This window comes from Triturus cristatus, chromosome 9 (assembly GCF_964204655.1).
Source record: "Triturus cristatus chromosome 9, aTriCri1.1, whole genome shotgun sequence".
NCBI lineage: Eukaryota > Metazoa > Chordata > Amphibia > Caudata > Salamandridae > Triturus > Triturus cristatus.
The window spans coordinates 1,056,985,233-1,057,011,124 of NC_140592.1; the positions used below are offsets into that span (position 1 = coordinate 1,056,985,233).

Sequence of the window (25,892 nt, forward strand, 5' to 3'; positions counted from 1 at the left end):
CCCAGTGCACCTCTTGATGCACAGGACACACAACTATATGGGCCAAAAACATCACCCACAGAGGATACTGCGGCGTTCAACGCTCTGATTGAACGTGCGGCAAACAACCATGATGTACAGCTTCACTCTGATTTCATCGAAGATGACTTTCTAATGGACACCTTTGCATCCTCAGAAAGACATGTAAAGACTCTGCCAATGTTGAAGGGGGTCCTCAAGCCAGCCACTGACATTTTCAAGGAACCCACCAGGGCACGAGTGATAAACCCCAGGATCGATAAAAAATACAGATCAGCACCTGGGGATCCTACTTACATCAGAGGCCAATTACCACTCGACTCCATCGTTGTGGCGAATGCCCGCAAGAGGGCACACTCGCAGACAACGGGTGACGCTCCTCCCCCGGACAAAGAGTCCAAGGTGCTAGAGACCTCCGGCAAGCGAGTTGCCGCACAAGCTGCAAACATATGGCGCATAGCTAACACTCAAGCGCTCCTCGCTCGCTACGATAGAGCGCACTATGACACACTGGAGCAACTTCTTCAGCACCTCCCTGACCCCTACAAAGAAGGTGCAGAAATCCTTATCAGAGAGGGACAGCTACTCACAAATGCTGCCATTAAATGTGCACTAGACGCTGCAGACACGGCTGCCAGGGCCATCAACACTAGCGTCATCCTACGACGTCACGCCTGGCTACGTATCTCAGGATTCAAGCCTGAGGTACAAAACAATATACTTAATCAGCCCGTCAACCCCGACTTTTTGTTCGGACCTGAGGTTGACACCACCCTCGAGAAGATAAAAAAGGACACGGACACTGCAAAGTCCATGGGCGCCCTACAAACTCAGTCCTTTCGGAGCGGCTCCTTTCGTCGCCCCGGAAACAAGGGGGCAGGTAGAGGACAGGGGTCACAACAAACATATAACAAGGGTAATACGCAGACCACCTACGATAAGAACACCCGAGGTGGCTATCGTGGCTCCAGTACCAAGGGCAGAGGACGTGGCTACGGCAACACCAGGTCCTCCCCCAAGAACAAGCAGTGACGCCCTCTCCCTTCCTCCCGACCACATAACACCTGTCGGGGGAAGGCTACAACGGTTCCTGTCCACGTGGAACTCCATCACCACGGACAGGTGGGTCAAAGATATTATAAAACACGGTTACTGTCTGGAGTTAACTTCCACTCCACCCACAATACCACCAAGAAACCGTCCTATGTCCTCAGAGCACTTAACGCTCTTACAGCAAGAGGTAGAAAGTATGCTTCTAAAAGGCGCTATCGAGCTCGTACCCATCCACGAGCAGGGCACGGGGGTTTACTCCCTCTACTTCTTAATTCCAAAAAAGGACGGGTCGCTCAGGCCTATATTAGACCTGAGACCCCTGAACCAGTACATTCTTTCAGAGCACTTTCACATGCTCACTCTACAGCAAGTCCTTCCGCTTCTCAAGCAGGGAGACTTCCTAGCATCACTGGACCTCAAGGATGCGTACTTCCACATACCCATCCACCCCTCACACAAAAAATACCTCAGGTTTACTGTTCAGGGGCAGCACTATCAGTTCAAAGTCCTTCCCTTCGGCGTGACAACAGCGCCCAGGGTTTTCACGAAGTGCCTAGCTACGGTGGCAGCACACTTACGGAGGCAGCATATACACGTCTACCCCTACCTAGACGACTGGCTCGTTCAAGCGAAGTCGGCCCAGCAATGTGCAAGCCATATGTCCCGCACCATTCACCTTCTTCACAGTCTGGGATTCTCACTAAATTACCCAAAGTCCCATCTCCAGCCCGCACACGTACAACAGTACCTGGGCGCGACTATAGACACTCTGGCGGCCTCAGCTCAGCCAAGTTTAGTGAGGATCAACAGCATACAACTGCTGATCTCCAAGTTCAAACACAATCACTCGCTTCCAGCGCGAGTGTTTATGCAGTTGATAGGCATGATGGCCTCCTGCATCTTCATAGTCCCGCACGCGAGATTACATATGCGCCCACTTCAGGAGTGCTTAGCACGTCAGTGGAATCAGGCTCAAGGACAGTTGAAAGACCTAGTGTTGGTGAGCGGTCGGGCATACAACTCTCTGCATTGGTGGAATCCACAAAACCTTTGCAAGGGGCGACCGTTCCAAGAGCCTGTTCCACAAATAGTACTGACAGCGGACGCGTCTCTCCAGGGATGGGGAGCTCATGTACTACACTACACAGTGCAGGGACTATGGACGACACAACAGAAGAAGATGCACATCAACCTTCTGGAACTGATGGCAATCTTCCTGGCCATGAAGGCTTTCAAAGTACATCTGTGCAACAAGGTCGTGTTGATCCGGACGGACAACATGACCGCAATGTACTACATACAGAAACAGGGAGGGACACACTCTCCACAGTTGTCTCATCTGGCTCAGAGCATGTGGAAGTGGGCCATTCAGAGGAACATGTTCCTCATGGCAGAACACCTCCCCGGCAAGGACAACCAGATGGCGGATCTGCTCAGCAGACACAGCCACCAGATGCACGAGTGGGAGTTACACCCATCAGTACTCCAACCGTACTTCCAGCAGTGGGGTCACCCAGAGATAGACCTATTCGCGACAAGCGAAAACGCAAAATGCCAAAGCTTCGCCGCCAGATTCCCACATCCGCAGTCGCAGGGCAATGCGATATGGATGAACTGGTCCGGCAGATTTGCGTACGCTTTTCCCCCAGCACCGTTGATACCGCTGGTGGCTCGCAAACTCCGACAACACTCCCTGACACTCGTCCTAGTTGCTCCCACGTGGGCACGCCAGCCGTGGTACACCACCTTCCTCGAACTTTCCGTGGTACCGCATCAAAGGCTGCGGATCAAACCCGCGCATTTGACGCAGAACCGTGGAGAGGTTCAGCACCCAGATCCGCAACAGCTGAACCTGGCGATCTGGCTCCTGAAGTCCTAGAGTTTGGCTATCTCAATCTGCCACCTGACTGCATGGACATCATCAAGGAGGCCAGGAGACCCACTACAAGAGCTTGCTATGCAGCCAAATGGAAAAGGTTCGTCATTTATTGCGGTAATAATGACATTAACCCGCTGGACGCATCCATCCACGACATCATATGTTACCTCTTACACCTATACCGATGCAATCTGGCGTACACCTCTATACGTGTCCATTTGACCGCAATATCAGCCTATCTGCAAACCAGGCAGCACCTCTCTCTATTCAGAGTGCCTGCCATCAAAGCATTCTTGGAAGGACTCAAACGAGTCATTCCACCTAGTCACCCACCGGCTCCAATGTGGAACCTCAACTTGGTCCTCACACGCCTGATGGGTCCACCCTTTGAACCTCTACACTCATGCGAGATTCAATTCCTTACCTGGAAAGTAGCCTTCCTGGTAGCGATCACTTCCCTAAGAAGAGTTAGTGAACTCCAGGCACTAACCGTTCAAGAGCCATTTATTCAGGTTCACGCCAACAGGGTCGTACTACGTACCAACCCCAAATTCATGCCCAAAGTAATATCGCAGTTCCACATGAACCAGACTATTGAACTGCCCGTTTTCTTCCAAAACCCACAAACTGTTGCAGAGCGGGCATTACATACACTAGATGTACGGAGGGCCCTCATGTACTACATCGACAGGACTAAACCCTTCAGGAAGACAAAACAACTATTCGTTGCCTTTGCCCCACACCACAAAGGTAACGCCATCTCCAAAGCAGGGATAGCCAGATGGATAGTTAAGTGTATTCAAATCTGTTATCAAAAGGCAAAACGCACATTAACTATTCCACCACGAGCCCACTCAACACGCAAGTTGGGGGCTTCCATGGCCTTCCTAGGAAATATTCCCCTGCATGATATATGCAGAGCAGCCGCATGGTCCACTACACACACATTTACAAAACACTATTGCGTAGATGTGCAGTCAAAACAGCAGGCAGCTGTAGGACAGGCTGTTCTCAAAACACTTTTTCAGACCGCTGCAGCTGGCACGGGTAGCCGCCGCCAATAGAGGGCACTGCTATGTATTCTATGCACAGATATGAATTCAGCAGCCCACATGCCTCGAACTGAATATGCTACTTACCAGTATGCATCTGTTCTTGGCATGTAGGGCTGCTGACATTCATATCGCCCTCCCTCCTCCCCGGCGCCTGTCGCAGCTGCAGCTCTCAGAATTATTGCAAGCATGGTCATCACTTTCTGTATCTACTCCATCACTGCCACAATGGCGAAAAACAATCTGAGGATGGAGAGGATGCCCATGCGCACTGTAGTCCATGGGAGGAGTCACCTATCCAAGGATACTTCGAAGACTCTTCCAGGACAACAACGTGCAAACATCCGGACCCAACACTAGGCGGCGATCTATGCACAGATATGAATGTCAGCAGCCCTACATGCCAAGAACAGATGCATACTGGTAAGTAGCATATTCAATCCGGCAAAAAGGTAGTGGTTAACCATGCAAAAAGGGGCACTTTCCTACATCGACTTCTAAGGAGTATTCTTTGTGAGAAAGCAGGCTCGTACAATCATCCCACAATGGCCGCTACCTGTAACTTATTCCAAAGTGATTTGCAAATGTCAGAGCAAAAGAACATTGACTTTTGCCTCTATTAGACTTCAAAAGTCTGAGCACATTACGCCTTTACTTGTGACAGTCCATTTAGTTAAGGCGAGACTTGGATCCAAAACTCTGTGCTAGTTCTCATGGATTAGCACACTACTGATCCTGGTAAGCCCACCCCCATCCAAGAAAGAGTATTGCTTCTCTGTTCAAGGCATAAGTAGTATAGGGAAATGTTCCTGCACTCAAGTCTTCACCTCTTGGACCCCCCTCATCTTTGACATGAAAATATTAATATGCTTAAAGATTGTCCTCCATCATCATACCCTTGGTTTGGACTTGATATAATTTTTATGTTGCTCAACTGAGTACCCAAAGCATATAAAAAAAATTAAACAAAAGTGATGGATGGAATGCTTTAATTAATCTCAGCCACTGGTAATTACTCAAGCCACATCCCAGTTCATTGTTATGTTGCACACCATGCCATCTCAGTTTGGACCCAGCCATATATAAACTAGTCTTGACCCTGCTCTAGTAGGAATAATGCAGCCTGAACTGCAAGGCCAGGTCCTTCCTGAACTGGGACACAAGCAACCCAAGACCGGTTTCACCCTTATTAGGGCTCATCAGCCAGTTTTAGCTTGGTTCCAGTGGCACAGTGTGCACAGGATCTAGGTCTGGGCATACCGGTCCCATCTAGGAACCGGTATGAAGTAGCACGGAGATGGTTTGCATACGGCTGGGTCCAAACTGAGGTAGCATGGTGGTTGAAAAACGATGGAATGGAGTGTGGCCTGAGCCATTGCAGTGGCATTCCATCCACCACCTTGTTTTTGTTGCAGTTACCAGCCTAGGTGGATTTGGAACTTTGAAATTTCTTTTGGAACACTACTCTTTGCTGTCTGATCATTACCATGTTTCCGAACTCAGTGACATAAGTGGACCTAGCGTCATGTCTCCATCAATTCCATAGTCTTTTCAGCAAGACTAATATTTTATCTTGCATCTATGGGAGTGATCATCCACAAATAGACATACTCTCTCCCTCTATGTATACATTACCTGAGAGTGCTTGCATGATACCTAGGTTGTTGTGGAGTAAGGGGAGGAGTTGCAAGGGGTAGGGGATATTGTTGGGGTTCTTTTACACTCTATCCTATTTTTCAATCGGTGTCTTGTAGTTTAGAAATGTAGGCTACTGTCAGTCTGTCGTATTGGAAGCCAAATGAAATCTTTTATAAAAAATCTGCCTAGCACAGCATGTCCCACATGAGACCAGTGTTTCTCTAACTTAAGCAGTGACCTTTTAAAAAAAATTTTTTTTTAAATGATGCTCTCCGCCCTAATGCACAATAGTGGTTTCATATATTGGATAATCCAAATCCCCATTAATGTTTATGTCCCTGCATAATCTTCCTGTAAACTCTGGGTTTCGTTCCCCGCTGCCCCGAATTCACAAGCAGATTGTGTTCTTGGTAGTTCCGGAGTGATGAGCTGGACTGATGGGGCCTGAAATAAATAGAATAATTTTGGTAGGACAATAATTTTCAAGGCTGCTACCCTTTCAAGCCATGATTTAAATAGTGGTTGTCAACATAGTATGTCGTTTTTAATGTCTGCCAGTATGGCTGTGTTTTTTTTCTTTTTTTAAGACTCGGATTTCCTTAGTGATGTAGTTCCCTAGATAACCAATTTTATCATTTGCCTATTTGGAATAGAGTGATCCATCCCAATCATTCTATGCTACTGGTTGTAATCTCGTACTTCGCATCTCTGATTTACCTAGGCTGACTCTGAGCCCTGATATCCTCTCAAAATAAACCTAACAACTTTAGGATTCAAATATTAGGGTTTGTTATTTGACAGTAAGATATCCCGCACAAGCCGATGTGCTGTACAGAACTAAATGGCATCCTCTTGCCCTCCCTAATTTTAATAGCAAAAAATTCCATCACTGGGACAGAAAGGCAGGATAGCGAGGGCAGCCCTATTTCGTCCACGTCCAAGGGTAAAGTTTCCAACCTTATTTCATTAATCACATTAGCCATCGGCTCCGTGTAGCTTGCGCATATGCGTTTTTGCAGCATCGGGCCAGGTCATATCGTATTTAGAATGTAACGAGAGGAAGAACCAGTACGCGCAATCAAATGCCTTTTTTTTTTTTTTTTTTTTTTCTTTTTCTTAATCCATTGATAAAATGGGCCTGGCAGTCCTCTTATTTGATTCTTTTTTTAATACTTGTTCAGGCACTAATTCATATTTTTCTTTCAGCATGGCCAAGTCGCATTTTTGAGCTTTTATCCCTCTAATCACTGTTTCAGAAGTGTCCCACAAGACCTTTCACTGCAAATAATAATATAAAGCAATGGTACCTTGATATTGAAGATTAAGTAACTACTAGGTTACCTCAACATGATACTTAAGTTTGGCTGATGTTTGAATGATCCTAGGGTTCTTTTTCCTATTTCCTATTTTGTTGGCAAATGGTCCATAGGGGAGGCAATGGATTTGGGAGGCTGGGGCAGTCAGTTGTGTAGCCCTGTGAAGCCGTCAATGGTCCATGGAATAAAAGAGGACTATTAACCAAACAGTCCTACGCTGTTGCTAAGGGTATTTCACTGTACGAAGAAAATATTTCTGAATGTGTTCTTTAAAATCCTGTATGTGTAATCTATCATTAAATGTTTGGCAAAACCTGTATTCACGGAAATGTCTCAAAGAATCTTGCAGCGTTTTTATCCGTATATCTAAAATAAAATGAGTCTCGCCAACCTGCGTAGTCTTGCAGTGTTCTGTTTGGCTGTATAACTCTAATGGAGAATATTTTTGCCCCCATCCCCTTTGAAAAATTCACCAAATTCGCTGCATATGTTTGGGTTAGAGTCTGTTATCACCTGTTTCGCCATCTCGCTGTTCATGCTTCGGTTCCATGTCACAGTGACTGATTCATAAGCCCCCCAGATTTTGGCCCTCTCTGTAATGGCGAGACAAACTACCCTAGGGTAGTGCTTCTATTTATTTTTCCAGCTACATGTGAGCCTAAGATGGTAGTTACTTCCTGATAGTGCATCACCCAATCATCTGGTTCAGCTTCCTCAATCATTCAGCTCTCTGAAGACATGTACTGCCACCTTCTGCTACCTCTCCTCCAGCTGTTAATCATTTATTGATTTACCGGGGAAAGGCCGTGAAGTGCTTTAATCTGTGATGTTGGGGCTCAGATATGGAAGCACAGGTCAGAGTGCCATTTCACTTTGACGGCTTCTCACATAGGGCACAATACAAAATATGGCATCACAACTTATAATCTTCCAAGCTGGTAACATGGATCCTGAATTCATCTGGTGTGCATTTCCCACTTCATTTTGCAAGAAAATTAATTCAAAGTGAACGTATACATTTTTTTTCCAAAAGCATTCTCTTGGCTGCTATCATGGCCTACAGAAGACTTCTTTATTTTGCATCTTTATTTTGCATCTTTATTTTGCATCTTTGATACTAAAACAATTCAAAAATCTTTAAAGATCTTTCATTACATCAGAAAGTATGCTCATCCTTTAAAGGTAAACATCGTCTTGGTATTGCTTAAGGATCTGAAGTGTCTATCCTGAAAATATTTTTTTTGTAGTGGCCCACAACTTCTGCTTGCTGGTTTGAGGAGAGTGTACTAGAGGCCAGGGTGCCCTACTAATTCTATTCATAATGCTCTAGTTGTAAGATGGTTCAAAAGCACCCTTTCCTGCAAACATCTGATTTTCATTAAAATATTCTTATTATACGAAGTATGTTTTTCCAAACCCTAAATCTCTAGCTGAAAGGTCTTTTCACACCTTTAGTATTTAAAGAACTTTTCACTTGTACCCGCGCAAGACAAAAGATTTGTAACTGTAAACACTTAAGGCTCCCATTCACATATGGATCGTGATCCCCAAGCTGTATGCAGATTGCTGTATTGTATCCTAGCTAGTCGCTTGCTGCTAACAGATTACCAGATCCAGCTTGGAAAGTGTAGCTCCCTCAACTAGATTAAAAGCAGCTGAAACATCACTTAGCAGAAACATTCGGATTGCTGAAGTATAGCAGCTACGATTATATTAACCCACCCTTTGGTAAGATGCTGCAGCTTTGATCGTAAATACAGATTTGATGCCCATGTAGGCCAAGCTCTTATGTGATAGTTGTAGTTGAGTTTGCATTTTTGTAATGAGTCTACCTCTTCTCCAGTCTTCTATTTTTGTGTTTCACGCTAGAGTATATGTTGGATATGCTTACAAGCTTGCTTTTCAGTTAAATGTTCATGAACCTCTGTAAAGAATCAATGATGCTTTGTTACAGACCTAGAAGGAAACGTTGCTTATTTGTTACCTTAGTTCTCTTTCAATGGAATCTGAGTTGAGCAACCTGCTGTCCTTGCTGGAAATGAGGAGAGTACTTAGGTGAACCGTCCTTTGGTTAAGATCCCTGTGCCTTATTTGAGCTTCAATTTCAACACCTCTTTTCAACTGGCAAAGCAGTTGCTTCTCGGGTTGCACGGTCATCTTGAGCACAGAAGGGTGCAATGCAGTTTTTTGTGTGTAACGTCTTACAGCATATCTGGCATTCATTTTTAGGTCTCGCCTGACCCAGCGCATGCGCTGGTCTGGCGAGACTTATTGAGAGGGCTCCAAAAAGTGCTACCAGGCCAGCCTACAGCTACAGTGCATGTGCGCGGGCGCGGCCGCGCGCGCGCCGTGCTTTACCGCAATTACTTTCACTTTCACGGCCGCTTTGCATAGCCAATAGGTCTCGCTTTTGGGACCTTTATAAGTATTTAGTTATGCAACTGTTGCATGGCTAAACACTTATAAGGTACCAAAGGCGAGACCTATTGGCTATGCCAATGCTTGTTTAAGTAACCATTGGGTAACAATATATGGTGGTGCCAGAGCAGTGTTAAGTTTAATTGGCTAGCTTTATTAAAAAAAAGAAATGTATGCTTTTAGGAGAAAAAAAATTCTTTTGGTGTTTCACGATTCTGCACACAGAGCTAGAGCGATTGAATTCATAAAGCATTTCCATGTTGGAGAATTGGGGTTTAACAGTAGGTAACCTTTCCTTACTTACTGCTGGTAATTTTTTGATGTGATAGCAAACCATTTTTGATGTTGTTTTTGCCTTCAGCAACGAAAACGAAAGGAAATAGAGAAAAAGCTTGAAGTGCAGGCAGAAGAAGAGAAAAAGCAGGTAGAAAATGAAAGACGAGAATTGTTTGAGGAGAGGCGTGCTAAACAGACAGAACTGCGTCTCTTGGAACAAAAAGTCGAACTTGCACATTTGGTGAGTTTGTGTGGGCAGGCAGTTAATGTGGCGTCCATTGTGTATTGGACTGGCTTTTTTATTAATATGCTAATTGGCCTTTATTTTCTATAGCAAGAAGAATGGAACGAGCACAACTCTAAAATCATTAAATATATAAGAACCAAGACGAAACCGCATCTATTTTATAAACCAGGCAGAATGTATCCAGCTACTCAGAAGCTGCTCGATGACTCTCAGAGAAGAATGAAAGGTAGTTTGCTTGCTAACAGCAGATTGGACTATTGTTTGTTTAACCATATTATCAAATGCTTCATTTGCTGTTCTGTATGCAATGGAATTATTTTTTTCCAGGTCAGAGAAGCCTTGGGGAGGGGAGGGTTGGGGGGGGGGGGGAGAGGGTCAGAGTACCATTGTGTTCGAGGCATGTGGGCTGCTGAATTCATATCTGTGCATAGATCGCCGCCTAGTGTTGGGTCCGGATGTTTGCACGTTGTTGTCCTGGAAGAGTCTTCGAAGTATCCTGGGATAGGTGACTCCTCCCCTGGACTACAGTGCGCATGGGCATCCTCTCCATCCTCAGATTGTTTTTTTCCGCCATTGGGTTCGGATGTGCTTATCTTGACTCAAGTTAGGAAAAACTTTTTCCAGGCCAAAAGGCCTTTAGTTCGCGTCGGTACTGTTTCCGATCGGTATCGATAGTATCTTTGTTAGTTTACTAACTTCAAGAACAACTTTTTCGCATCTTACCCGACCATCGACCCGACACCGACGATGGAATCGGACACCATTCAAGCGGTGTCCTGTATGCAATGCGAAATATCCCCATGTCGACGTCCACCCGGTGTGCAACAAATGCCTTTCACCGGATCACGACGAGTCCACATGTATGGCCTGTGCCCGATTCCGATCCAAGAAGACTCTCCGGAATCGACGAGCAGCAAGACTCGAAGCGCAGCAAGCGGCACTGGCCCCGACCAACATCTTCAGCGCCGAGGACGAAGATGTCGAAGACATGGAGAACCTACTCTCCAGCCCCGCTTCCGAACACGACTCCGGCTCGGAAGACATCGAAGAACAAATCTTTCACAGAGATGAAGCCGACACCGAGGTAGGAGACTACAATGAGGCCTTAGGGGCCGAAGAGAGTAGCTCCGGTGACGAGCAAGGCCTACCCGTACAGACTGAGGATATCCCAGTGCGCCAGTCTATGCCTCCGGTCGAGGGATCGCCTTCGGGCCTTACCCAAGACCTATCCCGCAGTTCTTCGGCCCCGCCCTCTGGCCCGGCCTCGGACATTCAGCGGCAGCCATTACTACCCAAAACGGCTGGTTTCCCTTCTCCGAAACCGAAAGCTGTATTGGTTCATCTAAAACCGAAACCAAAAGTGACGCTGGTCGGATCGAAGCCTACCACACCTTCGATGCCAGCCAAACCCGTCGGCACCGACCGCACCAAACGAGACTTCGGTGCCGAGCTTGCAGCGGCCGACGTCAGCACCGACACACGGAAAAAGACCTTCGGTGCCGCCAAACCTACTCGGCTCCCGGCACCGAAACAATCGGCTCCGGCCACAAAGGTCAAACTGGCTGCTGCGTCTCACACCGCTTCGACAGCACCACCAAAGGCACAATCATCGACGACGGCTACTACCGCTCCTCGACTCGATGACCCAGTGGTGCCGAAGTCCACGCCCGCCTCTACAGAACCGGTCGGCGCCAAAGAACCGATGGCGCTCCAGGTGCGGCCAGTTGCTGCGTCCTTGCAACGCATCAAACACAAGGCAGTCCTCCAGGTCACGTCAGGCTCCGAGCCGATAAAAGCTCCAACAGCCTCTCCGGCACCGGCCAACATCACTTTTGGCCTACCGCCATCCACGGCCCCAAAACTGTTCCAAATCAGAACACGTGTCACCCACACCACGATCACGCCTGCCGAACGCTCTCCTGCGGAGACGTCACCATCACACATCATAGACTCCGACACCGGCAGAATGATGCTCCACAAGAGGAGAATAACCTCCGAGCCAGCTTTGGACTCCTACCGGATCCCGCTTAAGAAAAAGCGGCCAGTGGCTTCGGAACCAGTTCTTTACGGACCCCTCCATTCCTCTTACCAAGATCCACAGTCCTTCTCTCCCACACACTCCGAAACAGACGTTTTGGAGGACTACATAAGTGACCACGTCCCCTACCCCGGAGAGATGGACCCTGAAGGCCAACAGGACCCTGACCAAGCTTGGGATGACCCTGTAGACCCGGGTGCACCTATGGATACACAGGACCCGCAACTATATGGAGCGAAAACATCTCCCACAGAGGACACTGCCGCATTCAACGCCCTCATTGAACGTGCTGCAGCCAATCATGGTGTGCAACTCCACTCTGACACCGTCGAGGACGACTTTCTCATGGATACTTTTGCATCCTCAGAAAGGAATATAAAAACTCTACCCATGTTGAAAGGTGTCCTCAAACCAGCAAAGGACATCTTCAAAGAACCCACCAGGGCAAGAGTAATAAACCCCAGGATCGACAAGAAATACAGGTCGGCGCCTGGGGACCCTACCTACATTAGAGGCCAGTTACCTCTGGATTCCATAGTAGTTGAGAATGCTCGCAAACGGGCACACTCGCAAACGACAGGGGATGCTCCTCCCCCGGACAAAGAGTCCAAGGTGCTAGAGACCTCCGGCAAACGGCTTGCGGCCCAAGCAGCTAACATATGGCGTATTGACAATACTCAGGCGCTCCTCGCTCGCTACGATCGAGCACACTACGACACATTAGAAACATTACTCCAACATCTCCCTGACCAATTCAAAGAGGGTGCAGAGATCCTCATCAGGGAGGGACAACTCCTCACAAACGCATCCATTAAGTGTGCACTGGATGCCGCAGATACAGCTGCCAGAGCCATAAACACTAGCGTCATGTTGCGACGACACGCCTGGTTACGAATCTCCGGATTCAAACCTGAGGTACAAAATAACATCCTCAACCAACCTGTCAACCCCGACTACTTATTCGGGCCAGAGGTTGACACCACCCTAGAGAAAATAAAAAAGGACACAGACACTGCAAAGTCCATGGAGGCTCTCCAAACGTAGTCCTTTCGGAGCGGCTCCTTTCGTCGCCCCGGAAATAGAGGAGCAGGTAGAGGACAGGGGTCACAGCAAACCTACAACAAGGGAAACACACAAAGTTCCTACGATAAAAACACCCGGGGTGGATATCGTGGCTCAAGCACAAAGGGCAGAGGACGCGGATACGGCAACACCAGGTCCTCCCCCAAGAACAAACAGTGACGCCCTCTCCCTTCCTCCCGACCACATAACACCTGTCGGGGGAAGGCTACAAAGGTTCCTGTCCACGTGGAACTCCATCACCACGGACAGGTGGGTCAAAGAGATTATCAAACACGGTTACTGCCTAGAATTAACCTCAACTCCACCCACAATACCTCCAAAACACCGTCCTATGTCCTCAGAGCACTTAACGCTCTTACAGCAGGAAGTGCTAAGTATGCTACTAAAAGGCGCAATAGAGGTCGTACCCGTCCACGAGCAAGGTTCGGGGGTGTACTCCCTGTACTTTTTAATACCGAAAAAGGACGGGTCACTCAGACCTATACTAGACCTGAGACCCCTCAACCGCTACATTCTCTCCGAGCATTTCCACATGCTCACCCTACAGCAAGTCCTCCCGCTGCTCAAGCAGGGAGACTTCCTGGCCACACTGGACCTCAAAGATGCGTATTTCCACATACCCATTCACCCCTCACACAGAAAATACCTCAGGTTCACTGTTCAGGGGCAGCACTACCAATTCAAAGTCCTTCCCTTCGGCGTGACAACAGCACCCAGAGTTTTCACAAAGTGCCTAGCTACTGTGGCTGCACATCTACGGAGGCAGCACATACACATCTACCCTTACCTGGACGACTGGCTTGTTCAAGCAAAGTCAGCCCAGCAATGTGCCAGCCACATGTCCCGCACCATTCACCTCCTTCACAGTCTGGGGTTCTCACTAAATTACCCAAAATCACATCTCCAACCCGCACACGTACAACAGTACCTAGATGCGACCATAGACACTCTGGCGGCCACAGCTCAGCCAAATTTAATGAGAATCAACAGCATGCAAATGCTGATTTCCAAGTTCAAACCACAACACTCCCTTCCCGTGCGAGTGTTCATGCAGTTGATAGGCATGATGGCCTCCTGCATTTTCATAGTCCCACACGCGAGACTACATATGCGCCCGCTTCAGGAGTGCTTAGCACGTCAATGGAATCAGGCTCACGGACAACTAAAAGACCTAGTGTTGGTGAGCGGTCGGGCATACAACTCTCTGCATTGGTGGAATCCACAAAACCTTTGCAAGGGCCGACCGTTCCAAGAGCCTGTTCCACAGATAATACTGACAGCGGACGCGTCTCTCCAGGGATGGGGAGCTCATGTACTCAACTACACAGTGCAGGGACTATGGACAACACAACAAAAGAAGATGCACATCAACCTTCTAGAACTGATGGCTATGAAAGCATTCAAAGTACACTTGTGCAACAAAGTCGTGTTGATCCGGACGGACAACATGACCGCCATGTACTACATACAGAAGCAGGGAGGAACACACTCTCCACAGTTCTCATCTGGCTCAGAGCATGTGGAAGTGGGCCATTCAGAGGAACATGTTCCTCATGGCGGAACACCTCCCCGGCAAGGACAACCAGATGGCGGATCTGCTCAGCAGACACAGCCACCAGATGCACGAGTGGGAGTTACACCCATCAGTACTCCAACCGTACTTCCAGCAATGGGGTCATCCAGAGATAGACCTATTCGCCACAAGCGAAAACGCAAAATGCCAAAGCTTTGCTGCCAGGTTCCCACATCCACAGTCGCAGGGCAATGCGATATGGATGAACTGGTCCGGCAGATTTGCGTACGCTTTTCCCCCAGCACCGTTGATACCGCTGGTGGCTCGCAAACTCAGACAACACTCACTAACACTCGTCCTGGTTGCTCCAACGTGGGCACGCCAGCCATGGTACACCACTTTTCTCGAACTTTCCGTGGTGCCGCATCAAAGGCTGCGGATCAAACCCGCGCATTTGACGCAGAACCATGGAGAGATTCAGCACTCAGATCCGCAACAGCTGAACCTGGCAATCTGGCTCCTGAAGTCCTAGAGTTTGGCTACCTAAACCTGCCACCTGACTGTATGGACATCATTAAGGAAGCTAGAAGACCCACTACCAGAGCTTGCTATGCAGCCAAATGGAAAAGGTTCGTCATTTATTGCAATAATAATGACATTAACCCGCTAGACGCATCCATCCAAAAACATAATTTGTTACCTCTTACACCTATACCGATGCAATCTGGCGTACACCTCTATACGTGTCCATTTGACCGCAATATCAGCCTATCTCCAGAACAGGCAGCACCTCTCTTTATTCAGAGTGCCTGCCATCAAAGCATTCTTGGAAGGACTCAAACGAGTAATTCCTCCAAGCCACCCACCGGCTCCAATGTGGAACCTCAACTTGGTCCTCACGCCTGATGGGTCCACCCTTTGAACCTCTACACTCATGCGAGATTCAATTCCTTACCTGGAAAGTAGCTTTCCTAGTAGCGATCACTTCTTTGAGAAGAGTTAGTGAACTCCAGGCACTAACCGTTCAAGAGCCATTTATACAGGTTCACGCCAACAGGGTCGTACTACGTACCAACCCCAAATTCATGCCCAAGGTGATATCGCAGTTCCACATGAATCAAACTATTGAACTGCCTGTTTTCTTTCAAAACCCACAAACTGTCGCAGAAAGAGCCCTCCATACACTAGATGTGAAGAGAGCCATCATGTACTACATCGACAGGACTAAGATATTTAGGAAGACTAAACAACTTTTCGTTGCCTTTGCCCCACACCACAAAGGTAACGCTATCTCCAAAGCAGGTATAGCCAGATGGATCGTTAAATGTATTCAAATTTGCTATCAAAAGGCTAAACGCACATTAACGATTCCCCCACGAGCCCACTCAACACGTAAGTTAGGGGCCTCCATGGCTTTCCTGGGAAACATCCCTTTGCATGATATATGTAGAGCAGCCACCTGGTCCACTACACACACATTTACCAAACACTATTGTGTAGATGTGCAATCAAAACAGCAGGCAGCTGTAGGACAGGCTGTTATCAAAACTCTTTTTCAGACCGCTGCAGCTGGCACTGGTAGCCGCCGCTAAGAGGTACTGCTATGTATTCTATGCACAGATATGAATTCAGCAGCCCACATGCCTCGAACTGAATATGCTACTTACCAGTATGCATCTGTTCTTGGCATGTAGGGCTGCTGACATTCATATCGCCCTCCCTCCTCCCCGGCGCCTGTAGCAGCTGCAGCTCTCCGAATTACTGTAAGCATGGTCATCACTTTCTGTATCTACTCCATCACTGCCACAATGGCGAAAAACAATCTGAGGATGGAGAGGATGCCCATGCGCACTGTAGTCCAGGGGAGGAGTCACCTATCCCAGGATACTTCGACTCTTCCAGGACAACAACGTGCAAACATCCGGACCCAACACTAGGCGGCGATCTATGCACAGATATGAATGTCAGCAGCCCTACATGCCAAGAACAGATGCATACTGGTAAGTAGCATATTCAATACTAGTGTTTATCCCTAACAACCTTGTCCCTTTTAAAGACTGTTCAGCACATGATTTGTATTTTCCCCTTTCGTTTTTTGGTTTATTTTGGTATTTTGAAGGATTGCTAAGATACTGGCTATTATAGATATGAAGTTGTATGTTCTGCTCCTAAGAACTTACCCTTTTTTTGCCTAAAGCAGTTACCAATTGTTATTTGAACCATAAGGTTAAATTCCTCTTTAAACTTATACACTACATCATTCTCTGTTTGAGAATCTGTATTCATTGGGATAGCTCCATGGTTTCTCAAGTCTTCCAAGCTATTTAAGTTGGAGGCTCTTCCCTATCAGGAAGGTGTCAAAGAACGTTATTGCTTGTAGTGTAGTTTCCTGCATATTATATAGCCATTCCCTTCCACCCAAGGGCATTTACACATACGCAGTAAGAGCCAAAGCTTGCTTCTGCTACATAAAGTACCTGTTTCTGATGTTCCAATACAAAGCTCATGCTTTTCAGCTAGCACTAGAACCTAGATTCTAGCGAAAGGATTGAATCAAGTTTCCTTAAAACAGTGCAGCAGATCATCTTTGGTCATGCTGCATTAGTAGTTGTCTTTTTCCATGGTCTATTTCACAAATGGTAATTTTCCAGTCCATGGGACGGAAAGTGTCAGACAACTTGAGTCACCAGGGAAGGTATGGTTCTTAGTGCAATAACTACTTTGCTGGTATTAACCTGCTGTCCTCAACACCCCTATTTTTTTGCTTTTCTGCCCCTAAATAGTTCATACTTCTAGTTGACAGAAGGTTAGTTGGTTAATGGGAGCCTCAGGACAGGTCTTTGAGAGTCCACGGGACTACCCACGTTACAATCCAGAGCTTAGCTTCTAAGCTGTGAAAGTGATAGGCTGCTTTCTTATAGGACATATATTGAAGACTGAAAGGGCAATGGTATAGAAAATACAGAATTTATCACTGGTAATGTTTAAAAAAAAAAATCATTTTGCTTGATGTGTGTGAGTATTTGAGCATCCATAGAAAGCAAGCCATTAGGGCTTGCTTGAACGGAGTCTCGAAGCTTTGCCCTTTAACTGCAGAAGGAATGTTTATCTGATATGCTTTGTTGTTCACTTCCAAGATTACTGTCGTCTAAATTAACCTTTTGGTTGCTTTTGATGTGACCTCCCTGTCAAAAGCTTAACTCATTGGGAAGAGAGCTCACATCAAAGCACCTACAGTTGGGAAGCAATCTGATGCCTTCAACTTGGGCTACAAGGAAAAAGGTTTCCTTGCATTTTTTTTTATACATAACAATCAATGCAAAGCTCTGGCTGCTTTCAATTTGGTTAGGCTCATGGGCACGGCTCACCCCATCTGCCTTTGCGCTCCCACTCATTAATATGAATGGGAAAGGTGCATTGGAAAGGAGAGTTTACTTTTTCCACCAGTACCGCTCCGTAGTTAATTCCTATTCATTAATCGCCACAGGAGAGTATTCTTTGAGCAAGAATCCACCCTCCCAGTAGGTCACCAGGGTCCTTTTTTTAGGGCACCAGGGTGCCCACGGAAATGAGTAATTATACAAATGGCCCAGGATGGGTGATGGCTGAGAGGCCGTAGGGACCCCGAGTCCCGGGTGGGAACGTGACGCCCCAAAAAGTTACAGGTGTAAAAAAATAAATAAATACAAATGAGCGCCAGGAGACGCTCCTGTTCTGCAGCATATGAGCTGCAGATTACACACTATGCATAGAGCGCCATCTGGTGGTGGGCCCAGATGTTTGCACTTGTTTTTGTCCTGGAAAGTCTCTGGAAGTCACGAGGTAGGTGAATCCTTATGCTAGTTCGCATGGGCATCGGCTCCATCCTCTGATTGTTTTTTTCCGCCATCTGGCTCGGATGTGTTTCTCGCGCTCCAGTTCGGAACCGTTACGGATTCCATTTCGACATGCAATCCTTCATTTTTTCTACGGTATTGTCTCAACCGCGACCCCTACTCGTTGCGCATCTCTCCAAGTCAAAGTCTTCGATTCCGGTAGTCGACTAAGGCCTTCGGACCTACCTGGGCCTTAGCATCTGGCTCATGGAAAGGACACCATTTAAAAAGTGTGAAGTGGGTCCTCGATGTGGGTCGAAGTTTCCCCACACCGATCTGCATGAGGTGTGTAACCTCTGCTTGTCACCGGAGCACGAGGCCAGAGACTGTCCAGCTTGTGCCTCTTTCCGCTCCAAGAAGACCATTCGGGATCGGCGGGCTCAGAGGACCATGGCTCGTTCGTCGAGCGCAATCCCCGATCTCTTCAAAGAGGCTGTCTATGTGCCAGAGCGGATTGAAGGCCTCGTCAGCGCTTCCGAAGCCGATGACTCAGACGTCGAAGAAATCACTCTGGCACAGAGGGTCGTAAGTAAAGACGTTGACCCTGACCCCATACAAAAAAGGCTTCGGTCACACCTTCGCCTTAGGGCCAAGGTGCACACCGACACACCGCTTCCCGACACACCGCTTCCCCACGCCCCCCCCCCCCCCCCCCCCCCCCCCCCTGGCCGGGGGGGAAAAAAAGCCTACCAATCCTTCAGGCGACTCTGGCTTGAGCCAGCCTGCGTCCAGTGCCGTAACTCCAGCTTCGGCACTGAAAAAGAAACTGCCCTCCTCCTCAATGTCGACCGCTGCTTCTACCTCAAAGCCCTCGGCACCGAAAACAACAAGCACCGACTCGCCGGCACCGAAAAAACATTCTGAGCCGAGCAAGAAGCCACTCCCCAAGAGTTCGGACTCGCACTCTTCGGAGCCGAAAAAATCATCGGGACCCAAAAAACATAGACTGCAAAACACGGGTCCAAACCCAAGGACACTCCGGAGCCGTTGCCGAAAAAGTCCTCGGATCCGAAACACTCTGCGCCGAAAAACCAAGCTTCATCAGAAGAGCTTTTTCGACCAGATCTTGCACAAAAAACTCTGGTTAAAGACCCTAAAACTGGTCATTTGACACTAAGCTCCAGGAAAAGACCACTGGACATGCCTACACCTGCTCCACCACCTAAAAAGAGGGACATTGCTATATCCCCTCTTAGAGTCCCTCCTCCCCCTCCTCCTCCTCCTCCTCCTCCACCACCTCCCCCACCACCTCACTCTCCTACACCATCAGACGATGATGACACCTCTGATGACATGGGGGGGTGGGGTGCGGCTGATGTGCCACTAGGGGATCCCAGCCCACCTGGTTCCCCTGACCCTTGGGATGACTAGAATACACCTGATGTCCCTAATCTCCCGCAAGACAACATCTACCCCTCTAGGCCTTCCCCACCAGAGGACACCTTGGGCTTTAATCAGCTCATACACCGAGCTGCCCAGTACCACGGTGTCGACCTACACACAGACCCCGTCGAGGAGGATTTCTTTATGGACACTTTTGACACCACACAAAGGTCAACATCTACTTTACCCATGCTCAAAGGAGTTAAGCATGCTCCTGATGTATTCAAAGATCCTGTTGGGGCTCGAATCAACCCTCGCAGGGAAAAGAAATACAAAGCTGCCCCTACAGACCCAGCTTACATTAAGGGCCCCATGGTGGTATCCAATGCCAGGAAGAGAGCTAACTCTCCGACATCGGGTGACGCAGCCCCACCCGATAAGAGTCTGAACTCACAAGCGGCTAACATATGGCGCATCGCCAACACTCCGGCCCTGCTAGCCAGATATGATAGGGCACATTATGACGAGTTAAGAGTCCCTATTACTACACCTCCCGGACAAATATAAAAACAAAGCCAACGACCTCATACAGGAGTGTAAACTAATAACCAATACCTCCATTCGTTGCGATCTCGATGTGGCAGATACCGCCTCCAGAGCTGTAAATACCAGTGTCCTTATGCGTAGGCATGCTTGGCTACGCATTTCAGGCTTTAAGCCTGAGGTACAAAGTACAATCCTGAACCAACCGTTCGACCAACAGCACCTCTTTGGCCCTGATGTAGACTCCTCCCTGGAGAAAATGAAAAAGGACACGGACACAGCCAAGTCAATGGGAGCCTTGCAATCGCAAGCTCCCAGGCGTTCTTTTCGTCGCTCCTCCTACAGAGGCTACTCATCAGATAACCCTTCCACCCAATCAACCTTCACCAGAGGTTACCAGAGAGGAGGTTACAGAGGCAACAATAACCAGGGCAGAGGCAAGACTAACACCCGCTCTGCCTCCACCCCTACCCAATGACTTACCTCCGCTTCCCCTGGACCATCCCACTCCTGTCGGGGGGGAAACTACAACAGATCCTTCCTGTCTGGACCAACATCACCACAGACAGGTGGGTGCGACAAATAGTTCAATCAGGTTACTGTCTCGAACCTAACTCTACTCCCCCCCCCCCCCCCCCCCCCCAAAAATACCACCCAAACAACGTCCAATGTCACAAGAACATCTATCTCTACTAAAGCAGGAGGTTATTTCCCTTCTACAAAAAAAATGCAATGGAACTGGTTCCGCCGTCAGCAAAACACAAGAGTCTACTCCCTGTATTTTCTCATACCAAAGAAGGACAGCTCTGACACCTATTTTAGACCTCCGACCCTTAAACCTATACATACACTCAGACCATTTCCACATGGTCGCACTTCAGCAGGTCCTTCCTCTTCTTTCACAAGGCGGCTTCCTTGCTACCATAGATCTCAAGGACGCCTACTTCCATATTCCCATTCACGCAGCTCACAGGAAGTATCTCAGGTTTGCAGTGGACGGGCAGCACTATCAATTCAAAGTGCTCCCGTTCAGGGTCACAACAGCACCAAGGGTATTCACCAAGTGCCTAGCGGTAGTAGCAGCCCACTTAAGCAGACAGCAAATTCACGTTTTCCAGTATCTCGACGACTGGCTCATAAAAGCCAGCTCATACAACCAGTGTGTACACCACACTCACGCGACTATCGAACTACTCCAGGACCTGGGGTTCCAAGTAAACCACACCAAGTCTCATCTGCAACCATCCCACACACAACAATACCTCTGTGCCACGATAGACCCCTTCAGAGCGCTAGCCTATCCCACTCCAGCCAGGATAGCAAGCATGCAGGCTCTCCTCCCCAAATTTCAACCTCAACACTCTCTTCCAGCTCGAGTGTTCATGCAACTCATAGGTATGATGGCCTCTTGCATATTTATAGTGCCTCACGCAAGACTCCAGATGCGTCCGCTACAAGAGTGCTTAGCACGCCAATGGAACCAGGCTCACGGTCAGCTAACAGATCTGGTGTTGGTAGACGGCCGCACTCATCGCTCTCTGCAGTGGTGGAACACCAAAAACCTTTCCAAAGGGCGACCGTTCCTAGAGCCAGTTCCGCAAATTGTCATGACAGCGGACACATCGCTCTCCGGCTGGGGAGCTTACCTACTACATCACACCATGCAGGGCAGGTGGACACGTCAACAAAAGTTACTCCATCAACCACCTGGAGTTACTAGCCATATTCTTAGCCTTAAAAGCATTCCAAAGGCACATATCCGGCAAAGCGGTCTTAGTCCGCACAGACAGCATGACAGCCATGTACTACATACAAAAGCAAGGCGGAACACACACTCTGCAGCTCTCTCAGCTAGAAGAGCATATGGAGATTGGCTATACCTCAGAATATTTCTCCTAGCCCAGCATGTCCCGGCAGTCAAACACCATAGCTGATCTGTTAAATCGTCAAACACAACAGATCCACGAGTGGGAACTTCAGCCGAAAGTTCTTCAACCATTCTTTCAAATGTGGAGGCAACCACAGATAGACCTCTTCGTCACCCACAAACGCCAAATGCCCAAGCTTCGCCGCCAGATATCCACAACCATTGTCCAAAGGCAATGCGATATGGATGAATTGGTCAGGCAGACTTGCGTACGCTTTTCCGCCTCTCCCACTCCTTCCACTGGTGGTGCGCAAACTACAGCTACACTCGCTAACTCTCATTCTAGTTGCTCCAACTTGGGCCAGACAACCGTGGTACACCACATTACTAGAACTGTCAGTAGCTCCGCACCAAAAATGACACCTCTCCACGGTTCTGGGTTAAGAGGCGTGGTGAGAGATCAGACACCCGGACCCAGCTCAGCTCAACCTTGCGATCTGGCTCCTGAAGTCTTAGAATTCGGTTACCTTAATCTTCCCCATGACTGTATGAACGTCATTAAAGAAGCTAGACCCACCACTAGAGCCTGCTATGCAGCCAAGTGGAAACGTTCAGTGATATATTGTCATAACAATAACATCAATCCCCTAGACGTGTTTATCCAACACATCATAGGTTACTTACTACACCTTCAAAGATGCAACTTACCCTATACGTCTATTAGGCTACATCTTGCTGCTATAGCGGCATATCTACAAAATAGACAGCATCTATCACTTTTCAGAGTACCTGCTATAAATGCTTTATGGAAGGCCTCAGAAGAATAATTCCTCCCAGAGTACCACCTTCACCTGTGTGGAATTTGAACATCGTTCTCACACGACTGATGGGTCCTCCCTTTGAACCTCTACATAAATGTGAGCTACAATTCCTAACATGGAAAGTTGCTTTCCTAGTGGCCATTACCTCTCTACGGAGAGGCCATTACCTCTCTACGGAGAGTTAGTGAACAACAAGCACTAACTATTCAGGAACCTTTTCTGCAAATCCATCATAAGGTTGTTCTCCGAACTAATGCTAAATTCCTTCCTAAAGTAATTTCTACCTTCCACCTTAGTCTGTGGAGTTGCCCGTATCTTTCTCGCAACCACACTCAGTTGCAGAAAGAGCTCTTCATACTTTAGATGTAAAAGGAGCATTGCTATATTACATCGGAAGAACACAACCCTTTCGCAAGACAAAACAACTTTTCGTGTCTTTTTCACCACCACACAAAGGCAACCCCATATTAAATTCAGGGATAGCTAGATGGATTCTTAAATGTATACAAATTTGCTACCACAAAGCAAAACGTACTTTATCTGTTCCTCCTAAAGCCCACTCTACACGAAAGATGGGGGCTTCCATGGCATTTTTAGGGAACATTCCCTTAGATGACATCTGCAGAGCAGCTACATGGTCTACACCGCACACATTCACAAAACACTATTGTGTAGATGTGCAAACAAAACAACAAGCTAGTGTGGGCCAGGCTGTACTCCAAACACTATTTCAAACTACTGCAACAGATACTGGTGGTCGCCGCTAAGGGGGGGAGGGAGGGGGGGCGGGGGTACTGCTATACAATCTATGCCTAGTGTGTAATCTGCAGCTCATATGCCTCGAACGGAATATGCTACTTACCAGAATGCATCTGTTCTTGGCATATAGAGCTGCAGATCTACACACGCCCATCCGCCTCCCCGCCTACCTTTATCTGTTCCAGTAAGATCTTATTTAGATACACCATACATCGGCATATTTCTTGTTTCTTACTTAGCTCCATCGTTTCTCTGCTGGCGAAAAACAATCTGAGGATGGAGCTGATGCCCATGCGCACTAGCATCCTACCTCGTGACTTCGAGACTTTCTAGGACAAAAACAAGTGCAAACATCTGGGCCCAACACCAGATGGCGATCTATGCATAGTGTGCAGATCTGCAGCTCTACATGCCTAGAACAGATGCATACTGGTAAGTAGCATATTCCTTACCATTCACTGCTTCCAGACAAGGAGCACCCCTTAATGCCCTGTAAGGGATTTGTAATTGTGTATATATTTTTTTTATCCTGATTTTGCTCCTAAAAGGGGCAAGGGCACCACCAATCATATTTTGATGTTGTGGAGGGCTGCAGCTTACCATTATTTTTAAAGCACTATGAGCTGGAGTTGTATGCTTGTCATCTGGCATGCAGAGACCATTTGCGGTAGTTCTATGGCTGCATTTTGTGGCTTGCTTAATGTTTAAAAAAAATAACTGACATGTTTATGGTTGTTTTTGAAAAAAATGCTTTAAAATCTTGTGTGACAAGAAGTATTCCTAAACAGTGCAATGTGTGTATTTATAAAATACACCTTTTAAAATTCTTCTTTCTGACAAACTCAATAAATCTACTTCATATATATTGATGTGCTCACTTCCTGATGAAGTAAGTAAATCTTTATTCGGTTATAAAAACAATAATAACCATTAAAGTACATAAAAACATATCACACACACAATGATCAGATTATAAAATATACTTAAATTTAAAAAATATTAATTCAGTCAAGATTTACTCTGTTTAAAAATACACTTTAAAAACGTACTAACACTTTTCGTAATCAGTGTATTGTTCAAAAATTGCAAAAGCAACATAGCTGGGCGGCACCTTCTGAGACCAAGGGTTCTCAACAATGGGGTTAACCATAATTTACGGTGTGTGGAATAGAATTTACTGAACAATACCGTATGCATTGTTGATTGTTCCGACAGCTCATCACAGGGGCACACCATTAGACCCTCTTTCCAATTATGATTTTTGGGGAAGACTACAAGTCTGTGGAAGACATTCAATCTAAATCGTGTCAACAAAAAGCGCTCAAATTGTGACTCGACGTAGGTCAGATAGGGTTCCATTTCCAGTGTGGTCATAACTATCAGGGAGTGTTGAACGGATTTTTTATTTATCTCCTTGCTCGAGCGCAGTTCTTCCATATGGCTGAGAGCCCTTATTTTTAGATCTTTCTTTGAAATTTCAGCAATTTGTTCGGGGTTAACATAACATTTATTAAGCCCCAAATCTATAAGGAAGTTTTTTACATAGAGCAGCCACTCGATTTTTCCCGCATGTTCCAAAGACATGCAATCCGCCACTATCTCTTTTGTGAATAAGTTTTTAGTTGACGTCCAGATACGGCGCCATAACAAAAGAGGTTGGATTTTAGCCAAATCTTCAATATGGGGAAGACCAAGTTCTGCATGACAGGCAAAGGTGGATGCTCGCTTAGGGGCCATCAGGAGAAATCTCATGAATGCATTCTCTGCTACCTGCAGGGCACTGATGTTTTTATGTCCCCACAGGCCCGCCCCGTAAAGTGCGATAGAATGGCACTTTGCTTTATAAATGCGGAGGAGCTCAACTGGTGGTCTTTTTCCGAGCTTCTGGGAGAATTTTATGAGCGCAATAATTGCTCTCAGATGTTGGTGTTTGCGGACTTCAATGGCCGCTTTCCAATTGAGTTTGTCATCTGTCATGACCCCTAAATATGAATATTGAGAGGTCGAATCCACTTTCTCTTTATCAAGGTAGATGGACCTCCCCTTTTTCTTTCCCTTTCCTGCCACCATCACATATGTCTTTTTTACATTAATTTTAAGGTCTAGGGTACCCATAAATTTTGAATATCTATCTAGGGCTTTCTGCAGCTCTCGAGGGGTGCGTGCCAATATT

General features: G+C 47.2%; 1 protein-coding gene across 1 annotated transcript in view; it reads left to right on the plus strand.

The window, feature by feature from the left end:
- PNN (pinin, desmosome associated protein) overlaps nt 1–25,892 on the plus strand; it is a 126,300-nt gene that overhangs the window by 50,654 nt on the left and 49,754 nt on the right. The window contains exons 7-8 of the mRNA XM_085626928.1: nt 9,736–9,891; nt 9,985–10,123. Coding sequence (XP_085483054.1) covers nt 9,736–9,891; nt 9,985–10,123 — 295 coding nt within the window. The remainder of the gene's footprint in view (nt 1–9,735; nt 9,892–9,984; nt 10,124–25,892) is intronic.